The 20,813-nt window shown below is 40.6% G+C and overlaps 1 protein-coding gene across 2 annotated transcripts in view; it reads left to right on the plus strand.

Annotated features, from left to right (window-relative positions):
- Positions 1-20,466, plus strand: part of LGR5 (leucine rich repeat containing G protein-coupled receptor 5) — a 133,055-nt gene extending 112,589 nt beyond the window's left edge. For both annotated transcript variants that reach the window (XM_069584006.1, XM_069584007.1), the window contains 10 exons: positions 438-509; positions 657-725; positions 867-938; positions 4,465-4,530; positions 6,440-6,511; positions 12,579-12,650; positions 13,574-13,699; positions 14,722-14,867; positions 16,558-16,641; positions 17,869-20,466. In XM_069584006.1, coding sequence (XP_069440107.1) covers positions 438-509; positions 657-725; positions 867-938; positions 4,465-4,530; positions 6,440-6,511; positions 12,579-12,650; positions 13,574-13,699; positions 14,722-14,867; positions 16,558-16,641; positions 17,869-18,956 — 1,867 coding nt within the window. In that variant the 3' untranslated portion in view covers positions 18,957-20,466. The remainder of the gene's footprint in view (positions 1-437; positions 510-656; positions 726-866; positions 939-4,464; positions 4,531-6,439; positions 6,512-12,578; positions 12,651-13,573; positions 13,700-14,721; positions 14,868-16,557; positions 16,642-17,868) is intronic.
- Positions 20,467-20,813: the final 347 nt, after the last annotated feature.

Raw genomic sequence — 20,813 nt, forward strand, 5'->3', positions numbered from 1 at the left:
CAAGTGGCTCTTGGTAAGATTTCACCTGTAATGCAGGAGACCCGGCTTCATTCCCTGGGTCAGGAATATCCCCTTGGAGGAAAGAATGGCAACCCACTCCATATTCTTGCCTAGAGAATCCCGTGACAGTGGTGAGGGGTGGGCTATAGTCCATAGGGTGGCAAAAGAGTCAGACACGACTTAGTGACTAAAAAACAGCCAGTTCACTTGCTTTTCTCCATAGTAGCTAACATTCATATCTGCCTTGTCAGAAATTTTCAATAGTATGGATTTCCTACCAAAAGCCTCATAATGTGAGTGAAATAGTTTTGAAGTTTACCTGAAGTCAAATAATCAAAATTACATAAATAATGTAATTTTATTTGTTGAAATTTGGAAGGAATATTCATTTGTCATGCAAGTTTTATAATAAGACATTGGTGTTTGGATTTTTTCAGACATTTCTATGACAACCCCATCCAGCTTGTTGGGAGAGCTGCTTTTCAACATTTACCTGAACTAAGAACACTGTAAGTGTTTATTTCTCTTACCAATTATTTTCCCTTTGCAAGGTTGCTGTGAAGACCAAATGAATATTTTAAGTGTTTTGAAATGGCCATAAAAATGACCCTTTCTAGAATTTTCTGCCAGTAATACTCAGGTAATCCTCCTTCTAGGACTTTGAATGGCGCCTCACAAATAACTGAATTTCCTGATTTAACTGGAACTGCAAGCCTGGAGAGTCTGTAAGTACTTGAGCAGGCTCTTGACTTTGCCCTGAGTCTCCACTGCCCTTCAAGCCTGACCAGTCTTAACATCAATGAATCAAAATATGTCCCTGTATGATGTCTGAATACAAGAATGATGTCTGGTTTGTGTTTCAACAGGACTTTAACTGGAGCACAGATCTCATCTCTTCCTCAAACTGTCTGTGATCAGTTACCTAATCTCCAAGTGCTGTGCGTATCAGTAAGGCAATAATATTATGTAAACAGGACTGAAATGACAGGCATTATTTCAGTAATCCTTTAAAAGAGGAGAAAGTTCTTTCCTTGAAGGTCTTCAGGAGGTCAGGCCTCCTTTGCCTGCCTTGGTCCAGGGAAGTGGCTCTTGGATATGACCCTAGTAATAATGGCAATGGAATGTTCCAGGTGGCTCAGTGGTTTAAAACAAAAAAAGCCAATGCAGGAGACGCAGCTTTGATCCCCATGTCAGGAAGATCCCCTGGAGAAGGAAATGGCAACCCTCTCCAGTATTCTTGCCTGGGAAATCCCATGGACAGAGTCTGGCGGGCTATAGTCCATGGGGTCGCAAAGTGTCAGATACAACTTAGCAACTAAACAACAACAACAACAATAATGGCAGTGGACCCCTGGTTTTCAAGTCCCAAACAGTCTCCCATTAGCATTTCAACTGGCGCACATTTCCTTTCAGAAAATGGATATGAACAAGGCAATATAACTTCATTCCTACCTCCCTCTAAATCCTTTGCAAAGCAGGAAAAAAAAAATCATGGATCAGAAACCCAATATGGATGCCAAAATAAAATTATGAGACCCACACAAACCTTGATAAAGGCAACCAAACATTCTTCCAGTATAGTTGTGGGTGCCATGTTCTAATGTTTCATCTAACAGGTAAACAACTTGCGTGTGTTATTTCTGTTGCTGTGGGACTTTTGTTCTCTGCCCTTTCCACATTTTACAAAACGTAGTTTATAGGAATTGGGAGAGCCTAGTTTTGACCTTCCTTCAGCCTCCTCCTTCTATGCCCTGTTATCACCTCCTCCAGCATTGCGGGGATGTCATGAAAGCACCCTGGGTCCCTCACAGGGCTCTGTTCTCAGAAAGGAGACTGCTGTGGCAGCTGTGATTCTAGCACAAGCTTTGTCCAGTAGCAAATGGCAAGCAGCTCTACAATGTTAAGTGGAAGAATGGGAACATTTTTCAGGGGCTGAATAACTGGGATAAAGCATCTAGACACCAGTAGGTGGAAATCTCAGCAGCCATCTTGGAATTCTGCCCGCCATGCCTAAGACAGCCCGGACACATGCTCAGTTTTGAGGAAGCTGGCTGAGTAACAGGACCAGGATTTCACCCATTGTAACTGATAAGTAGGGAGGCAGTATTTTTTGTTTTGTTTTGTTTTTGGGAGGCAATATTTAAACTGCATCTGTCTCCACACGGTCACACCAATGGTAAAGCACCTGAGTCTAGAGCTGCCTACACGGAGGCTGACTGGCAAGCTGGTTAAGAACAGAGGCTCTGGGGTCTATTTTTCCGGTTCAAATGTGGCCTCTCTGTCTGCGATCCTAGTATCTTGAGCGAGTTATTTATTCCTTCCAGGGCTCCATTTCCCAGTCTATAAAAGATGGGCTCCATTTCCCAATCTATAAAAGATCTATAAAATCTACTTCCTTCAGGGGATCATCATGAGGATTCAGTAAGTTACTACAAGCCCAACACTTATCCCAGCACCTGGAGCACAGTCAGCGTGCCCAGGTGTTAGCACTCCCCCAGCGTGCCCAGGTGTTAGCACTTACCGTCATCTTTCTCACTTCCTTTACAACATTATTCTTTCCTTAAGTGGAAACCCTGAAAGGCCTGAAAGAATGCGATTGTATGAATGGCAGTGTCTTGCTACTTTCTTTTTTGTTTTTTGGGTTATTTTGGTTTTTGTTTGTTTGTTTGCTCTTTTCATTTTTTCTTTTTTTTGGCCATGTGGCATGTGGGATTTCCTGGCCAAGGATAGGACTCAAGCCCCCTTTATTGGAAGTGTGGAGTCTTAACCACTGAACAACCAAGGAAGTCCCTATCTTACTATTTTCAAAATATGTCAGTCTATAGTATTAATTTGTTCTTTATAAAAACCCATATCTTTTCATTTAAGGAAAGAATTGAAAAAGACATTAATGCTGCATTCAGCACATCAACCAAGTAGAATTAAAGTTGAGAGCACAACCACAGGTCTTGACCTTGACTCCAGTCCGCTTTATGTTCTGGAAGTATAGGTCTGAGTGCTCCCTTCCTGTGGCTGGATCATCCACTGAGTACCTGCTGAATGAGGCAGTGTCACTGGACATGAGTGATTTTTCCCTCCCATGGGAATGACTTGGCTACGCATGGCTTTCCCCATTGACTAGCTGGTGCTCTTAGTCAAGTCATTTTGCTTTGTATGGGAATCAACACAATATTTCCCTCATAAGGTGACCACTAGGATTAAACAAAATAATTCAGGTCAAGCTGTAAACATGGTGTCTATATATAAGAAGTGCTTGATCAATGTTAGCCATGAAAATCATTAGGTAGAAGGTAGGTAGGAGGTGACACTGTGTCTTTATGTAGAAGAAGGTTTCATATACCCCTACTGAGAGTCACACAGGAAGGCTTGGTCCTCTTGCAGTCTGTGGAGGTGAGCAAACCAAATTACTATCAGCTTTTATGTGTGTCCACTTTATCACATTCACTACTTTTCAAAAATACACACGACATTGTTAATCAAGTGTTATTTGTGTACAGATGCAGAGTATTTTTTTCACTGGTTTGGTTGGGTCTTTTAAATCTCTAGTGTAAACTACAAATTTGTGTTTCCACACAGCTTTATCTGAATTATTCATGTGTAGTAAGTTGAACTGTACTTCTATTTAAATTCCATGTATTCAATAAATATAACAAAAGTAATCAATTACAAGAATAAAATAATTTAAAATACTCTCAGAAAACAGTATGAATTTTTTAAGTTGCATAAGTGGTGATCTGGTTTTAAGATTTAGAATCAGGCATGAAAGTAAGTTAGCTGAAAAAAAAAATAAGTTAGCTGATTAGCAGATAACTTTTAAAACATAAGACAAGACTTTTTTAATATCTATCTGTTACTTTATCTACTAGCTTTCTTTTTTTAAGCTTTCTGCAAATTACCATGGCTTGTTTTCGATTAGCTCTATTATACTATAAATATGTCCAGATGTTTTTGTTATTCTGTAATTTGTTGAGTTTTGGCTGAAGACTTTCTTAGATTTCCACCCCCCCACACACACACACCTCTTGTAATGATTGATTTCAAAGTTAGTGCTGTGTTTTGAATTGTTGAATGGATTTTTTTTTTCTGTTGATTAGAAAAGAACCAACAGTGATTCTCTTAGCTGTAGAGATATAGAAACAGAGGCACAATTATTTAACTTAATTTGTACTCGTTTCTGTAAGATAATAGCTAGAACATTGTAGATCATCACTAACAAAATATAAACTCATTAAGTAAATTATTTAAATCAATTAAAGAAGTATAACAGTTACATTTCAGTTGACATCTGAGTCTACTGCTTAATCCAATAATGCCTATGACTACCTGCTCCATGTCAGGGCTGGGGAAACGTTCAGAGTCTGCCTTTGGGAGCTGGAGCATCGTGAAGGGAAAGGGAGAGAAAAGCACATTTCCTGACGACTAACATGTAACAGATTTTTCCCTTTTGTACCTTCTGTTTTTCAGAGACCTTTCTTACAACCTGCTAGAAGATTTACCCAGTTTTTCAGTCTGCAAAAAGCTTCAGAAAATGTATGTCTGTAAGAGCCTCTAAGTCACCAAGTGAAAACCAAGAGCCAAAACTCACATTTCCAGGGGTCATTGGTTTGCTTACCCTGTGGTTCACTGGGGAGACATGTGAAGCTTGCCCTTCTTATGCACATGACTGCATAGGATGGCTGTAAAGTTGGGAAACATAGATAATATTACTTTACCATACATTACATGATAAGTAAAGCACTTATTATAGTTTTTTTCCTCCCTAACCTGGTATAGTAACGAACTGGGTTTGCTTAAGCTCTGGATTTTTTCTAAACTTATACCTTCAATGAGTGTCATTAGTATCTTTTTTTTTCCTGAACACAAGTGAAACTCATATGTATGGCATTAATTTTGAAAACTGGGGAACTTGAGTTTATTGGTATGTTTGCTTCACGATAATCACCTTCAGAGGAGATTCCATATTTGTCTTATTTCAGGAGCTACTGATGCTACTTCTGCATAAAATATTTTAGAATTCCTCTCTTAAAATTGCCTCCTGCATTAGACATCAGCCTTTTTCATGCTTTGTTTTTGATCAAAAAATATTAACCATCTATCCTTTGCCACTTAATTTTTCTCTGAATGCCTTTGGGCAATTAAGGGAGGGGGGAAAAGCCATCTTTGGAAGATAAACATTTGACACTCCTGAAGACCCTCAAGGAATATAAAGCTCAAAAGGCAGAACCTGGAGAGGCATCCTCAAAGTGTTTGAAGGATGCTCCATTGGGAATGTAGCTCGAGGCTCAGCAGTAAAGAATCCACCTGTAATACAGGACACTCGGGTTTGATCCCTGGTCTGCAAGACCCCCTGGACGAGGACATGGCAAGCCACTCCAGTATTCTTGCCTGGAGAATTCCATGGACAGAGGAGACTGGTGGGCTGCAGTCCATAGAGCCTCACAGAGTCAGACACGACTGAAGCAACTGAGCATGCTCACCCAAAGGAATAATAAGTATTTGTTTGAAAGAGAGGCAATACTTATTTAAGTGTATAAATTGTCCTGTTCTTTTTATTTTTTTTTATTTTTTTTTTAATTTTTAGTTTTTTATTTTTTAAATTTTAAAATCTTTAATTCTTACATGCATTCCCAAACATGAACCCCCCTCCCACCTCCCTCCCCAGAACATCTTTCTGGGTCATCCCCATGCACCAGCCCCAAGCATGCTGCATCCTGCGTCAGACATAGACTGGCGATTCAATTCACATGATAGTATACATGTTAGAATGTCATTCTCCCAAATCATCCCACCCTCTCCCTCTCCCTCTGAGTCCAAAAGTCCGTTATACACATCTGTGTCTCTTTCCCTGTCTTGCATACAGGGTCGTCATTGCCATCTTCCTAAATTCCATATATATGTGTTAGTATACTGTATTGGTGTTTTTCTTTCTGGCTTACTTCACTCTGTATAATCGGCTCCAGTTTCATCCATCTCATCAGAACTGATTCAAATGAATTCTTTTTAATGGCTGAGTAATACTCCATTGTGTATATGTACCACAGCTTTCTTATCCATTCATCTGCTGATGGACATCTAGGTTGTTTCCATGTCCTGGCTATTATAAACAGTGCTGCAATGAACATTGGGGTACATGTGTCTCTTTCAATTCTGGTTTCCTCGGTGTGTATGCCCAGAAGTGGGATTGCTGGGTCATAAGGGAGTTCTATTTGCAATTTTTTAAGGAATCTCCACACTGTTCGCCATAGTGGCTGTACTAGTTTGCATTCCCACCAACAGTGTAGGAGGGTTCCCTTTAAGAAAATGTTTTTCAGTAGTCACTTGGCAGTCGTAGTTCACGTGTTCCTTGATTGAGGGAAGGTAATCACTTGTAAAATTTCTCTGAAGACTTATCTTTGAAACCGATGACTCTGAAGTCAATCTCTGGAACCTGTCATTTCAGAGACCTGCGGCATAATGAAATCTATGAAGTTCAAGCTGACACTTTCCAGCAGTTGTTCAGCCTCCGATCTCTGTGAGTACCGCCTCCCAGTACTTTCCCCATCATAGAGCAGTTTTTATCTCTTTTGGGTCTTCCTCTAACAATTCCTTTTCAATGTATGCAGGTACTGTTGGGCCTTTGTATGTGTATCTGCCATAATAAGGCAAATATTTTTCTCATGATCATTTCCAGGAACAAGTTCAAAAGTAGTGAATTTGCAGTCAGCTCTTTGCCGGTCAGCAGACATGAGACTTAGATAAAGAGGAAGGGAGCCAAGCTATTAAATAGCCTGCAAAATGTGATTCTATTCTCATCCAGGAACTGGCAGAGATCGTTTGCCATGAAAAAAACAGGGTGACCACACAGTTCTTCCTGCCTGTTTTTCTTTCCTGGTCAGTTTTTCAGTGCAAGTCTCTCTGAGTGCATAAGAATCACCTGGAGGTGACTGTAAAAAAATTCAGAGTCCAGGCTCTCACCTGCCTCATGAGTTAGACCCTCTGGAGTGGGGCCTGGGAATCTACATTTTAACAAGTACACAAGGGTTTGAGCACAACTGTCCTGGAAAATGCTTCTGTTGCTCAGATGACTAAGATTTGTAAATATTAGATTCCATTCTATGATTGAAAAGACCACATATTAACTATAAGTTTTTTTTAAAAAACTTAATAATAGATTTTTTATGTGTGTGAGACAGTTAAAAGAAGATTGAACTTTTCCATCCTGAAACTGGATTTCAATGTCATTTTGATGAATGATGGCAGTATGTAATGTTTAAACTGCAGGACATAAACCTTTTCTTTCCTAAAGTTTTTCTTAACATTTAAGAGACCATCTAGGTGATCACTTACCTAGAGCCAGACATCCTGGAATGTGAAGTCAAATGGGCCTTAGGAAGCATCACTACAGACAAAGCTAGTGGAGGTGATTGAATTTCAGTTCGGCTATTTTCAAATCCTAAAAGGTGATGCTGTGAAAGTGCTGCACTCAATATGCCAGCAAATTTGGAAAACTCAGCAGTGGCCACAGGACTGGAAAATGTCAGTTTTCATTCCAGTCCCAAAGAAAGGCAATGCCAAAGAATGATCAAACTACTGCACAACTGCACTCATCTCACATATTAGCAAAGTTATGCTCAAAATTCTGCAAGCCAGGCTTCAACAGTACATGAACTGTGAACTTCCAGTTCAAGCTGGATTTAGAAAAGGCAGAGGAACCAGAGATCAAATTGCCAACATCTGTTGGATCATCAAAAAAGCAAGAGAGTTCCAGAAAAAATTCTGCTTTATTGACTAGGCTTTGACCATGTGGATCACAACAAACTGTGGAAAATTCTTAAACAGATGGGATTACCAAACCCCTTTACCTGCCTCCTGAGAAATCTGTATGTAGGTCAAGAAGCAACAGTTAGAACTGGACATGGAACAACAGACTGGTTCCAAATAGGGAAAAGAGTATATCAAGGCTATGTACTGTCACCATGCTTATTTATATGCAGAGTACATCATGAGAAATGCTGGGCTGGATGAAGCACAAGATGAAATCAAGATTGCCATAAGAAATAGCAATAATCTCAGATATGCAGAGCCATCTGCAACCACCCTATGGCAGAAAGCAAAGAAGAACTAAAGAGCCTCTTGATGAAAGTGAAAGAGGACAGTGAAAAAGTTGGCCTAAAACTCAACATTTAAAAACTAAGATCATGGCATCCAGTGCCATCACTTCATGGCAAATAGGTGGGGAAACAATGGAAAACAGTGAGATTTATTTTGGGGTGGCTCCAAAATCACTGCAGATGGTGACTGCAGCCATGAGATTAAAAGATGTTTGCTCCTTGGAAGAAAAGCTATGACCAACCTAGACAGCATGTTAAAAAGCAGAAATATTACTTTGCCAACAAAGGTCTGTCTAGACAAACCTTTAGTTTTTCCAGTAGTCATATATGAATGCGAGAGCTGGACTATAAAGCTGAGCACCGAAGAATTGATGCTTTTGAGCTGTGGTGTTGGAGAAGACTCTTGAGAGTCCCTTGGACTGCAAGGAGATCCAACCAGTCCATTCTAAAGGAGATCAGTCCTGGGTGTTCATTGGAAGGACTGATGCTAACGATGAAACTCCAATACTTTGGCCACCTCATGCAAAGAGTTGATTCATTGGAAAAGACCCTGATGCTGTGAGGGATTGGAGGCAGGAGGAGAAGGGGCCGACAGAGGATGAGATGGCTGGATGGCATCACTGACTCAATGGACATGAGTTTGAGTGAACTCCGGGAGATGGTAATGGACAGGGAGGCCTGGCATGCTGCAGTTCACGGGCTCACAGAGTCGGACACGACTGAGCGACTGAACTGAATTGACAGAAAAACCCGAACAAACATTTTGGCCAACCCAATAGTTTAAGTATTCCAAACAAGTTCTGTGCCAAATATTGGGGACTCTGGAGCCAGTTTGCTTAGATTTGAATCTCAGTTGCTGAGTACTCTGTGACTTGAAGCAAGTCACTTAATACTCTGTGTTTTATTTCTCACCAGTAAAACGGGGCTAATGGTAATACTTACTCCATCGAGCTGTGTTGAGGGTTGTGAGACTTTGTGTGTAAGGAAGCTGGTGACCGCACCTGGCACCTAGTAAACGTGCGCCAGTGTCGCTGTCGTCATGGTGAGAACCAGCACATATGCTTCTAGGGTTAGATAAGTGAGAGTTCTCACCGGAATCAGAGTCAGTTCTCACAGGCTCAAACACCCCGATGGCCCAAGCGGAGGGACACCTACACAGGTATTGGCAAGCAAGGGACAGGCGTGTTGAAACCAGCAGCATGACGGAGACGGGGGCTGAAGAGACAGGGAGGAATAAAGGGTGTTTGCAAAACCCAGGAAGCCCTGAGGCACAGACAGGGGGTGCTGTGGTTGGGAAAGTGCACAGCTGTGCCAAGATTCCGAAGCCGAGGAGCAGACCGCAAGCCCCCGACTGCTCTCCTCCAGGGACTTGCGCTGGGAATCCAAGAGAGAACCTCGAGGAGCCTTGAAGGTGCACCCTGAGAGACCAGGGCAGGAGAGGAGAACTGGCTCCCCTGGGCCTGTCGGGAGGATTCCCAACAGGAAACCTCCTGTGCAACCTGTTGGGTGCACAGGTTCATAACTAGGAATGGAATTACTGTCCTCTGAGTATATAAGTGCTGCACTCAATATGCCAGCAAGTTTGGAAAACTCAGCAGTAGCCACAGGACTGGAAAAGGTCAGTTTTCATTCCAATCCCAAAGAAAGGCAATGCCAAAGAATGCTCAAACTACCGCACAAAACTCATCTCACACACTAGCAAAGTAATGCTCAAAATTCTCCAAGGCAGCCTTCAGTGTGTAAACCATGAACTTTCAGATGTTCAAGCTGGATTTAGAAAAGGCAGAGAAACCAGAGATCAAATTGCCAACATCTGTTGGATCATCGAAAAAGCAAGAGAGTTCCAGAAAAAACATCTACTTCTGCTTCATTGACTGTGAATCACAGCAAACTGTGGAAAATTCTTAAAGAGATGGGAATACCAGGCTACCTGACATGCCTCCGAGAAATCTGTATGCAGGTCAAGAAGCAACAGTTAGAACTGGACATGGAACAACAGACTGGTTCCAAATAGGAAAAGGAGTCACGGCTATATATTGTCACCCTGCTTATTTAACTTATATGCAGAGTACATCATGAGAAATGCTGGGCTGGAGGAAGCACAAGCTGGAATCAAGACTGCTGGAAGAAATATCAGTAACCTCAGATATGCAGATGACACCACCCTTATGGCAGAAAGCGAAGAAGAACTAAAGAACCTCTTGATGAAAGTGAAAGAGGAGAGTAAAAAAGTTGGCTTAAAACTCAACATTCAAAAACTGAGATCATGGCATCTGGTCCCATCACTTCATGGCAAATAGACAGGGGAACAATGGAAACTGAGAGACTTTATTTTGGGGGGCTCTAAAATCACTGCAGATGGTGACTGCAGCTATGAGATTAAAAGATGTTTGCTCCTTGGAAGAAAAGCTATGACCAACCTAGACAGCATAGTAAAAAGAAGAGACATTACTTTGCCAGCAAAGGTCCATCTAGTCAAGGCTATGGTTTTTCCAGTAGTCATGTATGGATGTGAGAGTTGGATTATAAAGAAAGCTGAGCACTGAAGAATTGATGCTTTTGAACTGTGGTGTTGGCAAAGACTCTTGAGAGTCCCTTGGACTGCAAGGAGATTCAACCAGTCCATCCTAAAGGAAATCAGTCCTGAATATTCATTGGAAGGACTGATGCTGAAGCTGAAGCTCTGTTACTTTGGCCACCTGATGTGAAGAGCCGACTCATTGGAAAAGACCCTGATGCTGGAAAGGTTGAACCGGGATGAGAAGGGGACGACAGAGGATGAGACGGTTGGATGGCATCACCAACTCGATGGGCATCAGTTTGAGCAAGCTCCGAGAGTTGGTCATGGAGAGGGAGGCCTGGCGTGCTGCAGTCCATGGGGTTGCAAAGAGTCAGACACAACTGGACTGAACTGAATGAGGTGGAGGAACCTAGAGCCTATTATACAGAATGAAAGTGAAAGTGAAGTGACTCAGTCGTGTCCGACTCTTTGCGACCCCATGGAATAGTAGCCTACCTGTCTCCTCCCGTCATGGAATTCTCCAGGCAAGAGTACTGGAGTGGGTTGCCATTTCCTTCTCCAGGGGATCTTCCTGACCCAGGGATCGAACCCAGGTCTCCCGCATTACAGGCTGATGCTTTAACCTCTGAGCCACCGGGGAAGCAAGGTTGCTTACAGAATGAAGTAAGTCAGAAAGAAAAGCAAATATTATATATTGATTCACATATATGGAATCTAAAGACAGGTCTGATGTAGCTATCTGCAAGGCATCAGTGGAGATGCAGACATAGAGAACACACTTATGGACACAGTGGGGGAAGGAGATGGGGGACAATTTGAAAGAGTAACATTGAAACATATACATTACCATATGTAAAATAGGTAGCCAGTGGGGATTTACTGTATGATGTAGGGAGTGTAAAGCAGGGCTCTGTGACACCTTAGAGGTGTGGGGTAGAGTGGGAGGTGGAAGGCGGGTTCGAGAGGAAGGGAACATATGCTTACCTGAGGCTGATTCATGTTGCTATATGGCAGAAGCTAATGCAATATTGTAAACCAATTATCCTCCAATTTAAAAAAAAAAAAGCTTTCCAGTTTCCCCCAGCTTGGGAGTACTTTCAAACAAGAATGTAAATGTTCTGTGAATACCATTTATCCTAGGTAACTTAGGGGCCCAGCACCATGAATAAATTACTTTGCATTAGAGAAAAGTTGACAGTGGTTATTTTCAGTTTCCTCAAATGTCTACGCTTTAGCTCCCCTTTTGAGTCATGAATTTTGAAAATACAAATTTTAAGTCCCTTGCTCTTTTTTAAAAATGTAGAAGTTCTTATTCTTGTAAATTACCTACATGTTGTTACACATAGGTGTGGAGGAGAGGGGCCAGTGAATTTCTCAATAAATTATAGACTTTGTTATCAAAGAATTTTACTTCTAACATATACTAGCCCTTTTTTTTCTTCATTTCCCAGTTAAGAATTGAAATGTCTATTCTCTTTACTGGGAATGTTTTTGAAAGTATCTCTGTTTCTCTTAAGGTCTGACATGCATGGACAATATACACAAATTCTTTTCAGGTTTCATTACATATCAGGGGACATTTTATAACTTAAAATTTACTTGCCCATCAGAAGAGCTTCAGAAGTTCCTGTCTCTCCCAACTCTCCAACCCCCACTCATCTTAGAAATGCCTTAATAAAATTTTACAATCATGTTAAAGTCAACTTTTTATCAAGAAAAAAATAAAAACTAAAATATCCACCTGAGTGATTTTCCTGGATTGATTTAATAAACAAGGTTGCTTTAAAATTCTCTCTTTAATCATTTTATACTATCCATACCTGCATCTGAAGGATGATTTGATAAAGTTAATTGACTGTGTCCTGAATGGAAGTTAAATTTTGTTAGAAGAATGAATATATATGGTAAAACTTCACAAGGTCTTCTTTTATATAATCTTCTCACTTGCATTTTTTTTTTTTAAATAGGAATTTAGCTTGGAACAAGATTGCCATTATTCACCCTAATGCCTTTTCCACCTTGCCATCTCTAAGAAAGCTGTGAGTATTTCATGACTTGTTTATGGCATGTCTTTTGATAACTGGGCACTATCTGATGAATTAAAAATGAGTGTTGGTTTTGCTGGAAAAGCCTGGGCACAGAATGCTGAGTCCTCAGTGTCCTCCACACTAGAGTTGGATCAAACCAGAAAGGAGCAATCCTGCTCCCTGCCCCTCCAAAGCCATGTGGATCCTTATAATTGAAGATCTGGGTGACAGCTGGTTCCGGTTATCGAAGTGAAATTTTCCATTTTTGCAAGCTATCAGGTGGAATGGGATAAGACATCAGTTCATTTCTAAAGGACTTTCATTTTACAGTTGGCCATATTGACTAACAGAAAAGCTTCCTGTCCGTTTTTATCCTCCCTTTCCACTCCTTGCTTCTTCCTCTCCTCCACTCCGTCTCAGAGAGAAAGAAGGAATTGGGTCAGACAGAAGTTAAAGAGAGGAGGAAGAAAATAAAACCCAAACAACGTTTTCAAATTAGATGTAGCACCTTCTGCTGGATTTTAGATGTCCCACCCCCACCCCTCCAGCAAAAATGAGGCATGGCAGCCCACTCCAGGATCTTTGCCTGGAGAATCCCATGGTCAGGGGAGCCTGGCAGGCTACAGTCCATAGCGTCACAAAAGTGTCGGACATACAGCACATCACATCTGGCAAAATCAAGCTGAATGTAGAAATGACAATTTGGATATGATTAAAACATTTTTCTTTCTGCAATTCTGATTGCAGACAGAAAAGTTGTCAGGAGCTAAAAGCAAAATGGTTCCTTTTACCATGCAGAGTAAGGACTCTGCTTAGAGGTTAAGCAGTTTGGAGCAGTTTAATGGAGCAGTTTAATAATCTTGAGGTTACTTTTTTAATGTAATCGTTATATGCTAACACAGACTAAAAGCCAATTGTTGTTTGATGTTTTGCAGGGACCTCTCATCCAACCGCCTGTCATCTATTCCTGTAACTGGGTTACATGGTTTAACTCACTTAAAATTAACAGGAAACCATGCTTTACAGAGCTTGATATCATCTGAAAACTTTCCAGAACTCAAGTGAGTTTGTCATTAAAGCTAATAAGATACATTTGTGGTCATGTGAAATAATAGACATGTTATAGTGGTTTTCAAAATTTATGGGACTCTTTTGAATTGCATTTCATGCCTTCATGTCCCCCACCCCTGGGGCATTGTTAGGACAAACCTTGGAGTAGGAGAATGTGTCTTCCTGACCACATTTCCTTTGTTTCTCAAAGATGCCTCCTGGAACATAGAGTTCATAGAAAGAGTTTGAAAACCATTGATCCATGAGATAGAAACTAGAACATGTAATTAAATAACATTATAACATAGTTATACTCCTGTTGACATTTTAAAATTCATCTTGCTTATGTATATGTTCTCATAAAATGTATTAAATTAATATTTGTCTGAAGAAGTAATGCTCTTTAAAACCTGTCACACTTATTATCAATAAAGAAGTCCCTTGAAAAATTTTATATTCTTTACGACTGAGCCACCGAGGGAATATATATAATATTTTATATATATTAAACCACAGTACTTTTCATATAATTTTAAAACCCCAAAACACAGTTTAGAAATTAAAAAAAGGAAAAAAGTCTATAAATACTTCTAAAAACATTTTGCTATTTCCTTCCAGATTTGGTTTCCAATGTATTTTTAATTGTTAGACCACAGTACGTATACAAACTTATATCACATTGTTGTCACTTAACACTATATGATACTATAAATACTACTTAACAGTGCTACAATTTCCCCAGTAATCCTTTTTTTTTTTTATGTTTTTATTATGGAAATTTTCAAGCACAAAAGTAGAAAAAATAATTTATCATTGAACCTCAGTAACTATCAATATTTCATGACAATAATTTCTAACTCCATTGCTATTATGAATAGCACTGTAACCAACATCTTTATGCACATACTTAATAACTTAGATTATTTATTAAGGCTAAAACCCACAGGCAGAAGTATTAAGTGAAAGAAGAGCACTATATTTAGCTATCTGTTTCTTTAAGTGTGTGTTTTTGTTTGGTTTTGTTCATTCAAAGGGTTATAGAAATGCCTTATGCATATCAGTGCTGTGCATTTGGAGTGTGTGAGAACGTCTATAAAATTTCTAATCAGTGGAATAAAGGTGACAACGGCAGTACAGAAGACCTTCATAAAAAAGATGCTGGAATATTTCAAGTTCAAGGTAAGATCAGCTATGTCACTGACAAAACTGTCAGAAAGGGACCTGAAAAGTCATCAAACAGATCATCTGAACTCCAGACAAACCTCCATATAATCACCCCAACAAGCTGAGAAGCAATCCTATTTTTTAAAGAGTCTCAGAGAAAGAGAAAACTCCTTTAGGACTCAGTCTGAAATGTCATCTTTTGTGTCAGTGAATTCTTCATGCTTATCCTTTTAGCATACAGTATCCTCTGGGGTAAATATTAACACTGATTCTCAGTACTTTCATAAACTTTTAAGAGGGTCTCATCCCTGTGGATACCTTTTTCAAACATGCTTCTGAGCTTTTTACTCCAGAAGATAAGTATTTTTATTCTTAAACCCGAGTAGAGTGGAGGATATGGACATTTTAGGTGCCTCCATATTTCAGCAGAAGAGCTTAGGAATCCAACTTCTTACCCAATTAATCCTAAAACATTTTCATCTCCTACCCCCCACAAGGCTATCTGTCAGGAAAGTGAAATGAGATAATGTCTGTAAAGCACTTGGCTTTCCTTGAAGTAAGACCTGACTTAAATAGACAACAATGCACCTCAAACCACACCTGTGGTAACAAGCGGGTGCTTTCCTTTTCTTGCCAACCTTGCAAGTTTGCACAGAGTCCAAACGGACTGGCTTTTCTTCCTCTGGGTGTTAATGATTTGTTGATTCCCAAGCAAGTATGCTTTGTTCTGTCTGCACATTTCGTTGACTTGGCTTCCAGCACACATATCCGATTAAGGAGCAAGTATTCTAGCCCTTGGCTTTTTTGTTTCAGGCTATAGCGTGTGTCTTGCTCTTGTTCTTTGTTGCTTTCCTTTTTGCTTTTCCTGCCTCGTTCACCCTAATTTCTGGTTTATTTATTCACCAACCCCTCCTCCCCCTCAAAAAAAAAAAAAAAAAACCAATTCGAATGTCTGAAATGTGCCAAGCACTGTCCTAGGTCCTAGAGACACATAGTGAACAAGAGAGAGGAGGTTCTTCATGGAGTTTATTTTCAGAGACTGTGATTCCCAATCCTGGGCTGTCTGCTGAAATCACACAAAAGTTTTTTTAAAAACTCCTGCCCGAACCCCACACCAGACCAATTAAATCAGTGTTTTGGGGAAAGCGTGTTAGATTTTTAAAAAAACTCCTGTTTCACGGGTAGCTAACCCAAGCACTGAGCAGTTATGTGATTTGTCCTCTGTTTAGCAGAATACCCCCAAAAGATGGAAACTTACTAATTCTCCCTCTTGTGTTCAGAGAGCACAGTCCAGCACAGCTGCACTGTAGCCATCTAAGCGTTAGAACACTGGATAAAGCGGTTCTTCCACTGAATGGAGAGACCCACGCGCTCTAATTTAGGTCGGAGCGACTTGGGGCCGTAGTGAGCTTCAGGGAACAAGAACAGAATGAGAGAGCGCCAACATTATGACAAGGAACCCGGGGTTGGTTACCATCTCTCATCCCCAGTTCTGCTGGGATAGTTGTCAAAGAGCAGCTTGAGTGGAACATCCCAAAGCAACTACATCATAGACTTGAGAGAAAGCCCAGGGAGAAGTGGGATGTTTGCCCTTCAGTTTCCTCTGTGACACTTCATTTCTCCAGAGCAATCCAGGCCTCTCCTCCCTGGGAGTTGGTCCCTCTAAAGAGAGAACTAATCATTCCAGAATTTCTCATTCCTGCAGATGAGCGTGATCTTGAAGATTTCCTACTTGACTTTGAGGAAGACCTGAGAGCCCTTCATCCAGTGCGGTGCTCACCTTCCCCAGGTGAGAAAGGCGTCCCAGCAGCCTCAGGAGCAGTACCCACCCTTAACGCTGAAGCTGTCAGTGACATTCAGCTACACCTCAAGGCAAAATCTGTGCCATCTTAGCAGCTCATCAGTATCCCATCTCATGCAGACATTTAAAATACAAATATTCATTCCCTGGAGTTGGTCTCCAGTCATAAATAGGAATTTTATAGGAGACTTTTGATTCAGATTAATGGAAATTAGAGAACAAATCATGTAGTTAGAGGTATATGTAATTTTTAAGATAATATTAGCTCTTTAGCCTGAACTGGTATGCAACAGTCTTGCTTCATGTAATCACTGATTTTTGAGAGTGATTTCTTAGGTTCCCTCTAAAGAGAACCTATCTGGTTAAAGCAAATAATAATAGTTTTAGAGATAAGTAAAAATATCTATGTATGTTAATTACTTCATTGTTAGTCCCTTTCTCTGAAATAGGATAATCCAGTGGTGGGGAGGAGGAAGACAGCAGAGGAGGGTTGATATTTTACTTTCAACAGTTTGATGGTTCCTTGCTCCTAAACAGCAAATGTCAGTCTAAACCTAAGATGACATTCTCATGAAATGCATATGACTCACACTTCCTCTTCTGAAATCACAGAGTGTATCCCTAGGATTCTGCTTCCCTATTTACAGAACATTTTTCAAACATTCTGGAAAGACATATTAATAATAAAAAGTCCAGGAGATCTGGTTTGTTACCTAGCCCCCACACCGCTATATTTGGGGAGCCAGAATCCAGTAATGTAAAAACTCTCTGGCTCCATTTCTCTGGGTATAGGTTGAAAACCGGGGCACCTGGTATACTCATCTTTACATTAAACAGTGATTCAGTGAAGGGGATTCCCTGGTGGCTCAGAAGGCAAAGAATCTGCCTGCAATGCAGGAGACCCTGTTTTGATCCCTGGGTCAGGAAGATCCCCTGGAAGGGAATGGCTACCCACGCCAGTATTCTTGCCTGAAGAATTCCCCAGACAGAGGAGCCTGGTCGGCTATAGTCCATGGGGTCAGACTCAACTCAGCCACTAACACTTTTTTTTTTTCCACTTAATAAAGTGGAGTGTGTCACAAGAGAACAGTCTTTTCCCAGGGCTGTTACTGGCCTGTATCCCTTGGTGTCCCGATAAGAGAAACCAAAAGGGGAGTGTGGCAAAAGTCGTGAACCCTCATTTGACACCCATTTGTCTCTTCTTTGGACTTCTAGGCCCTTTCAAACTTTGTGAATACCTGTTCGGTAGCTGGCTGATCCGAATTGGAGTGTGGACCATAGCGGTTTTGGCACTGACGTGTAACGCCTTGGTGACCTCCACAGTGTTCAGAGCCGCAGTGTACATATCCTCCATAAAACTGTTAATCGGGTTAATAGCCGCGGTCAACATGCTCATGGGGGTGTCCAGTGCAGTGCTGGCGGGCGTGGACGCCTTCACTTTCGGCAGCTTTGCGCAACACGGTGCCTGGTGGGAGCAGGCGGTCGGCTGCCGGGTCGTCGGCTTTTTGTCCATTTTTGCTTCGGAATCTTCAGTTTTCCTGCTCACCCTGGCAGCCCTGGAGCGTGGGTGGTCGGTGAAATGCTCAGCAAAATTCGAAACGCCAACTCCCTTCCCCAGCCTGAGAGCGACCCTAGCGCTCTGCGCGCTGCTGGCGGGGACCGTGGCCGCCGTGCCCCTGCTGGGGGGCAGCGAGTACAGCGCCTCCCCGCTCTGCCTGCCGCTGCCCTTCGGGGAGCCGCGTGCCACGGGCTACATGGTGGCCCTCGTCTTGCTGAATTCGCTTTGCTTCCTCGTGATGACCGTCGCCTACACCAGGCTCTACTGTCACTTGGAAAAGGGAGACCTGGAGAGCATGTGGGACTGCTCCATGGTGAAACACGTGGCCCTGCTGCTCTTCACCAACTGCATCCTGCACTGTCCCATGGCTTTCTTGTCCTTCTCCTCTTTACTGAACCTCACCTTCATCAGCCCGGAAGTCATTAAGTTTATCCTCCTGGTGATCGTCCCCCTTCCTGCCTGCCTCAATCCCCTTCTCTACATCCTCTTCAATCCCCATTTTAAGGAGGATCTGGGGAGCCTGGGAAAGCAAACCCACTTTTGGACAAGATCGAAACACACAAGCCTGATGTCTATTAACTCTGACGATGTGGAGAAACAGTCCTGTGACTCAACCCAAGCCTTGGTGACCTTCACCAGTGCCAGCATAGCCTACGATCTGCCTTCCGGTTCCGGGTCAGCACCAGCTTATCCGATGACCAAAAGCTGTCATCTTTCATCTGTGGCATTTGTCCCGTGTCTCTAATTAATATTAGAGAAAAAGCTGTCAAAAATTGAAAACCCAAAAATATGAGGTTGAGTACATCAGAGCAGGAACTAAAAAGAACTGAGTTGAAATTCGATTTTTTAAGAAAGTCTCTGTGTCAAAAAGCTGATAATTGTTGATACTAGAGAGTCAAAAATGAGTATAAATGCTGCTTATATAATTTGTTCAGCTATGGTAGATAGTCCTACTTTTCTGGTAAGCCTAAAATACGTATATATTTAAAAAGCAGATTGAAATATCCAAAAAATTCTCCATGATTTCAATTGAATTCTTTTTCAACTCATTTACAAAAGAGGTTTTAAACCAGAAAATCCCTTAAAATATGCTTGGAGATATCAGGAGAATAAGAATTTTAAATAGCTTACATTACTAGGTAATGGTTGTGACCAATAGGATTTCATCTTAATGACTGTGTGGAGATGTTTGTACTGCTTCACTTTTCCCAGAAAGGATCCTTCCAGGTCACCAATCCCCCTGTGAATGGATAACATGAGGTACTACTCATTCATTCATGTTCACATCAGTTTTAGAGATGCTAGATTTTATGAATCAGCACTAGATGATTCTACCCTCAGTGGAATAAAATTGCTTACAAATATTTTGAAAGGAAAATGAACTTAAATTCTTCAGTTACCATGAAAGCAATCAGGTACAGACAAGGTTTGTTTTCTCTAATTCATTTTAACTCCTTGGTGCCCAGAGATGAGAAGAAAGGTCCATGGCCGGCAATGGATATATTTAGAAAAGATGGAAAGCAACCTGGGATTTGTTTTTACCTTGGTTGAATGCACATTTTTCACAGGAGGTTTTATCACTTGATTCACACTGATGTGTATCATAAGGTAATAATCAAATGCAGACACAACATTAAATCCACCAACATAGCTTCTCACACGTATCTCTAGTAGCTTTGGCAACAGTGTCTGAAACCAGTTTTGGCTCACCAGAAACTTGGTAACATATTTTCCTGTTTATTTGACTTGGTTTTAGCTATGTTGTCTTTGGGTCAATCCACTTGATGTCAAAAACATGACTTCTCTGCTTATTCCATGTTTAATATGTGTTAGGTATTATGAGGCAAAATTATTAAATACTAAAGGTCAAATGATTAATTCATAATTTCTGTTATACTACATTAGCTTCAGTAAATCCAAACCAAAAGACTATTAGGTAGATTTATTTTTATATAAGCGTGTTTATTTTGATCAGATGTTTTAACTTGGAATTGAAAAAAATACATTTATGAGATGTTTTATAAGATGTGTAAATATAGAACTGTATTTATTACTACAATAAAGATTCAGTAACACTCAGAACCAGATAATAAACCATGTACAGTGGCATATTCTTTCATATATATTATGTTTCTCTGCCCATTCATTAACTGTATATAATATATGTAAATGTATATAGTTCTTGTAAATAGATTTCAAACTTGCTTTTCTATACAAAATAAATTTGTAATAAAATGTGTGACTATAAGACAAAATATTTTCAAGTGTTTTATTGAGTCCATACATGGACTCCTAAATACATGATCTCCTAAATGTTTTTGACTTTTTATATGTAAGAGTACATTTGCTATCTGAGTATCTTAAGTATTCTGGACTTGTTTTAAGAAGTAAATCTTTCACAAGAACAAGTCAAAATATCTTTACAAACTCCTGGATTGCTTTAACTATGACTGATAAGCTATTTTGTCACAACAAATGACTTGGTGAATTTCATTGTCCCCAGTGACAGTTTGGACTTTATAGCCAGAATCTACTTCTTTTGCAATGTAAAAACAAAAACGCAATTAGAAAGAAATGTATAAAAAACAAATCAATCCTAAAA

This window comes from Ovis canadensis, chromosome 3 (genome assembly GCF_042477335.2).
Source record: "Ovis canadensis isolate MfBH-ARS-UI-01 breed Bighorn chromosome 3, ARS-UI_OviCan_v2, whole genome shotgun sequence".
Taxonomy (NCBI): domain Eukaryota; kingdom Metazoa; phylum Chordata; class Mammalia; order Artiodactyla; family Bovidae; genus Ovis; species Ovis canadensis.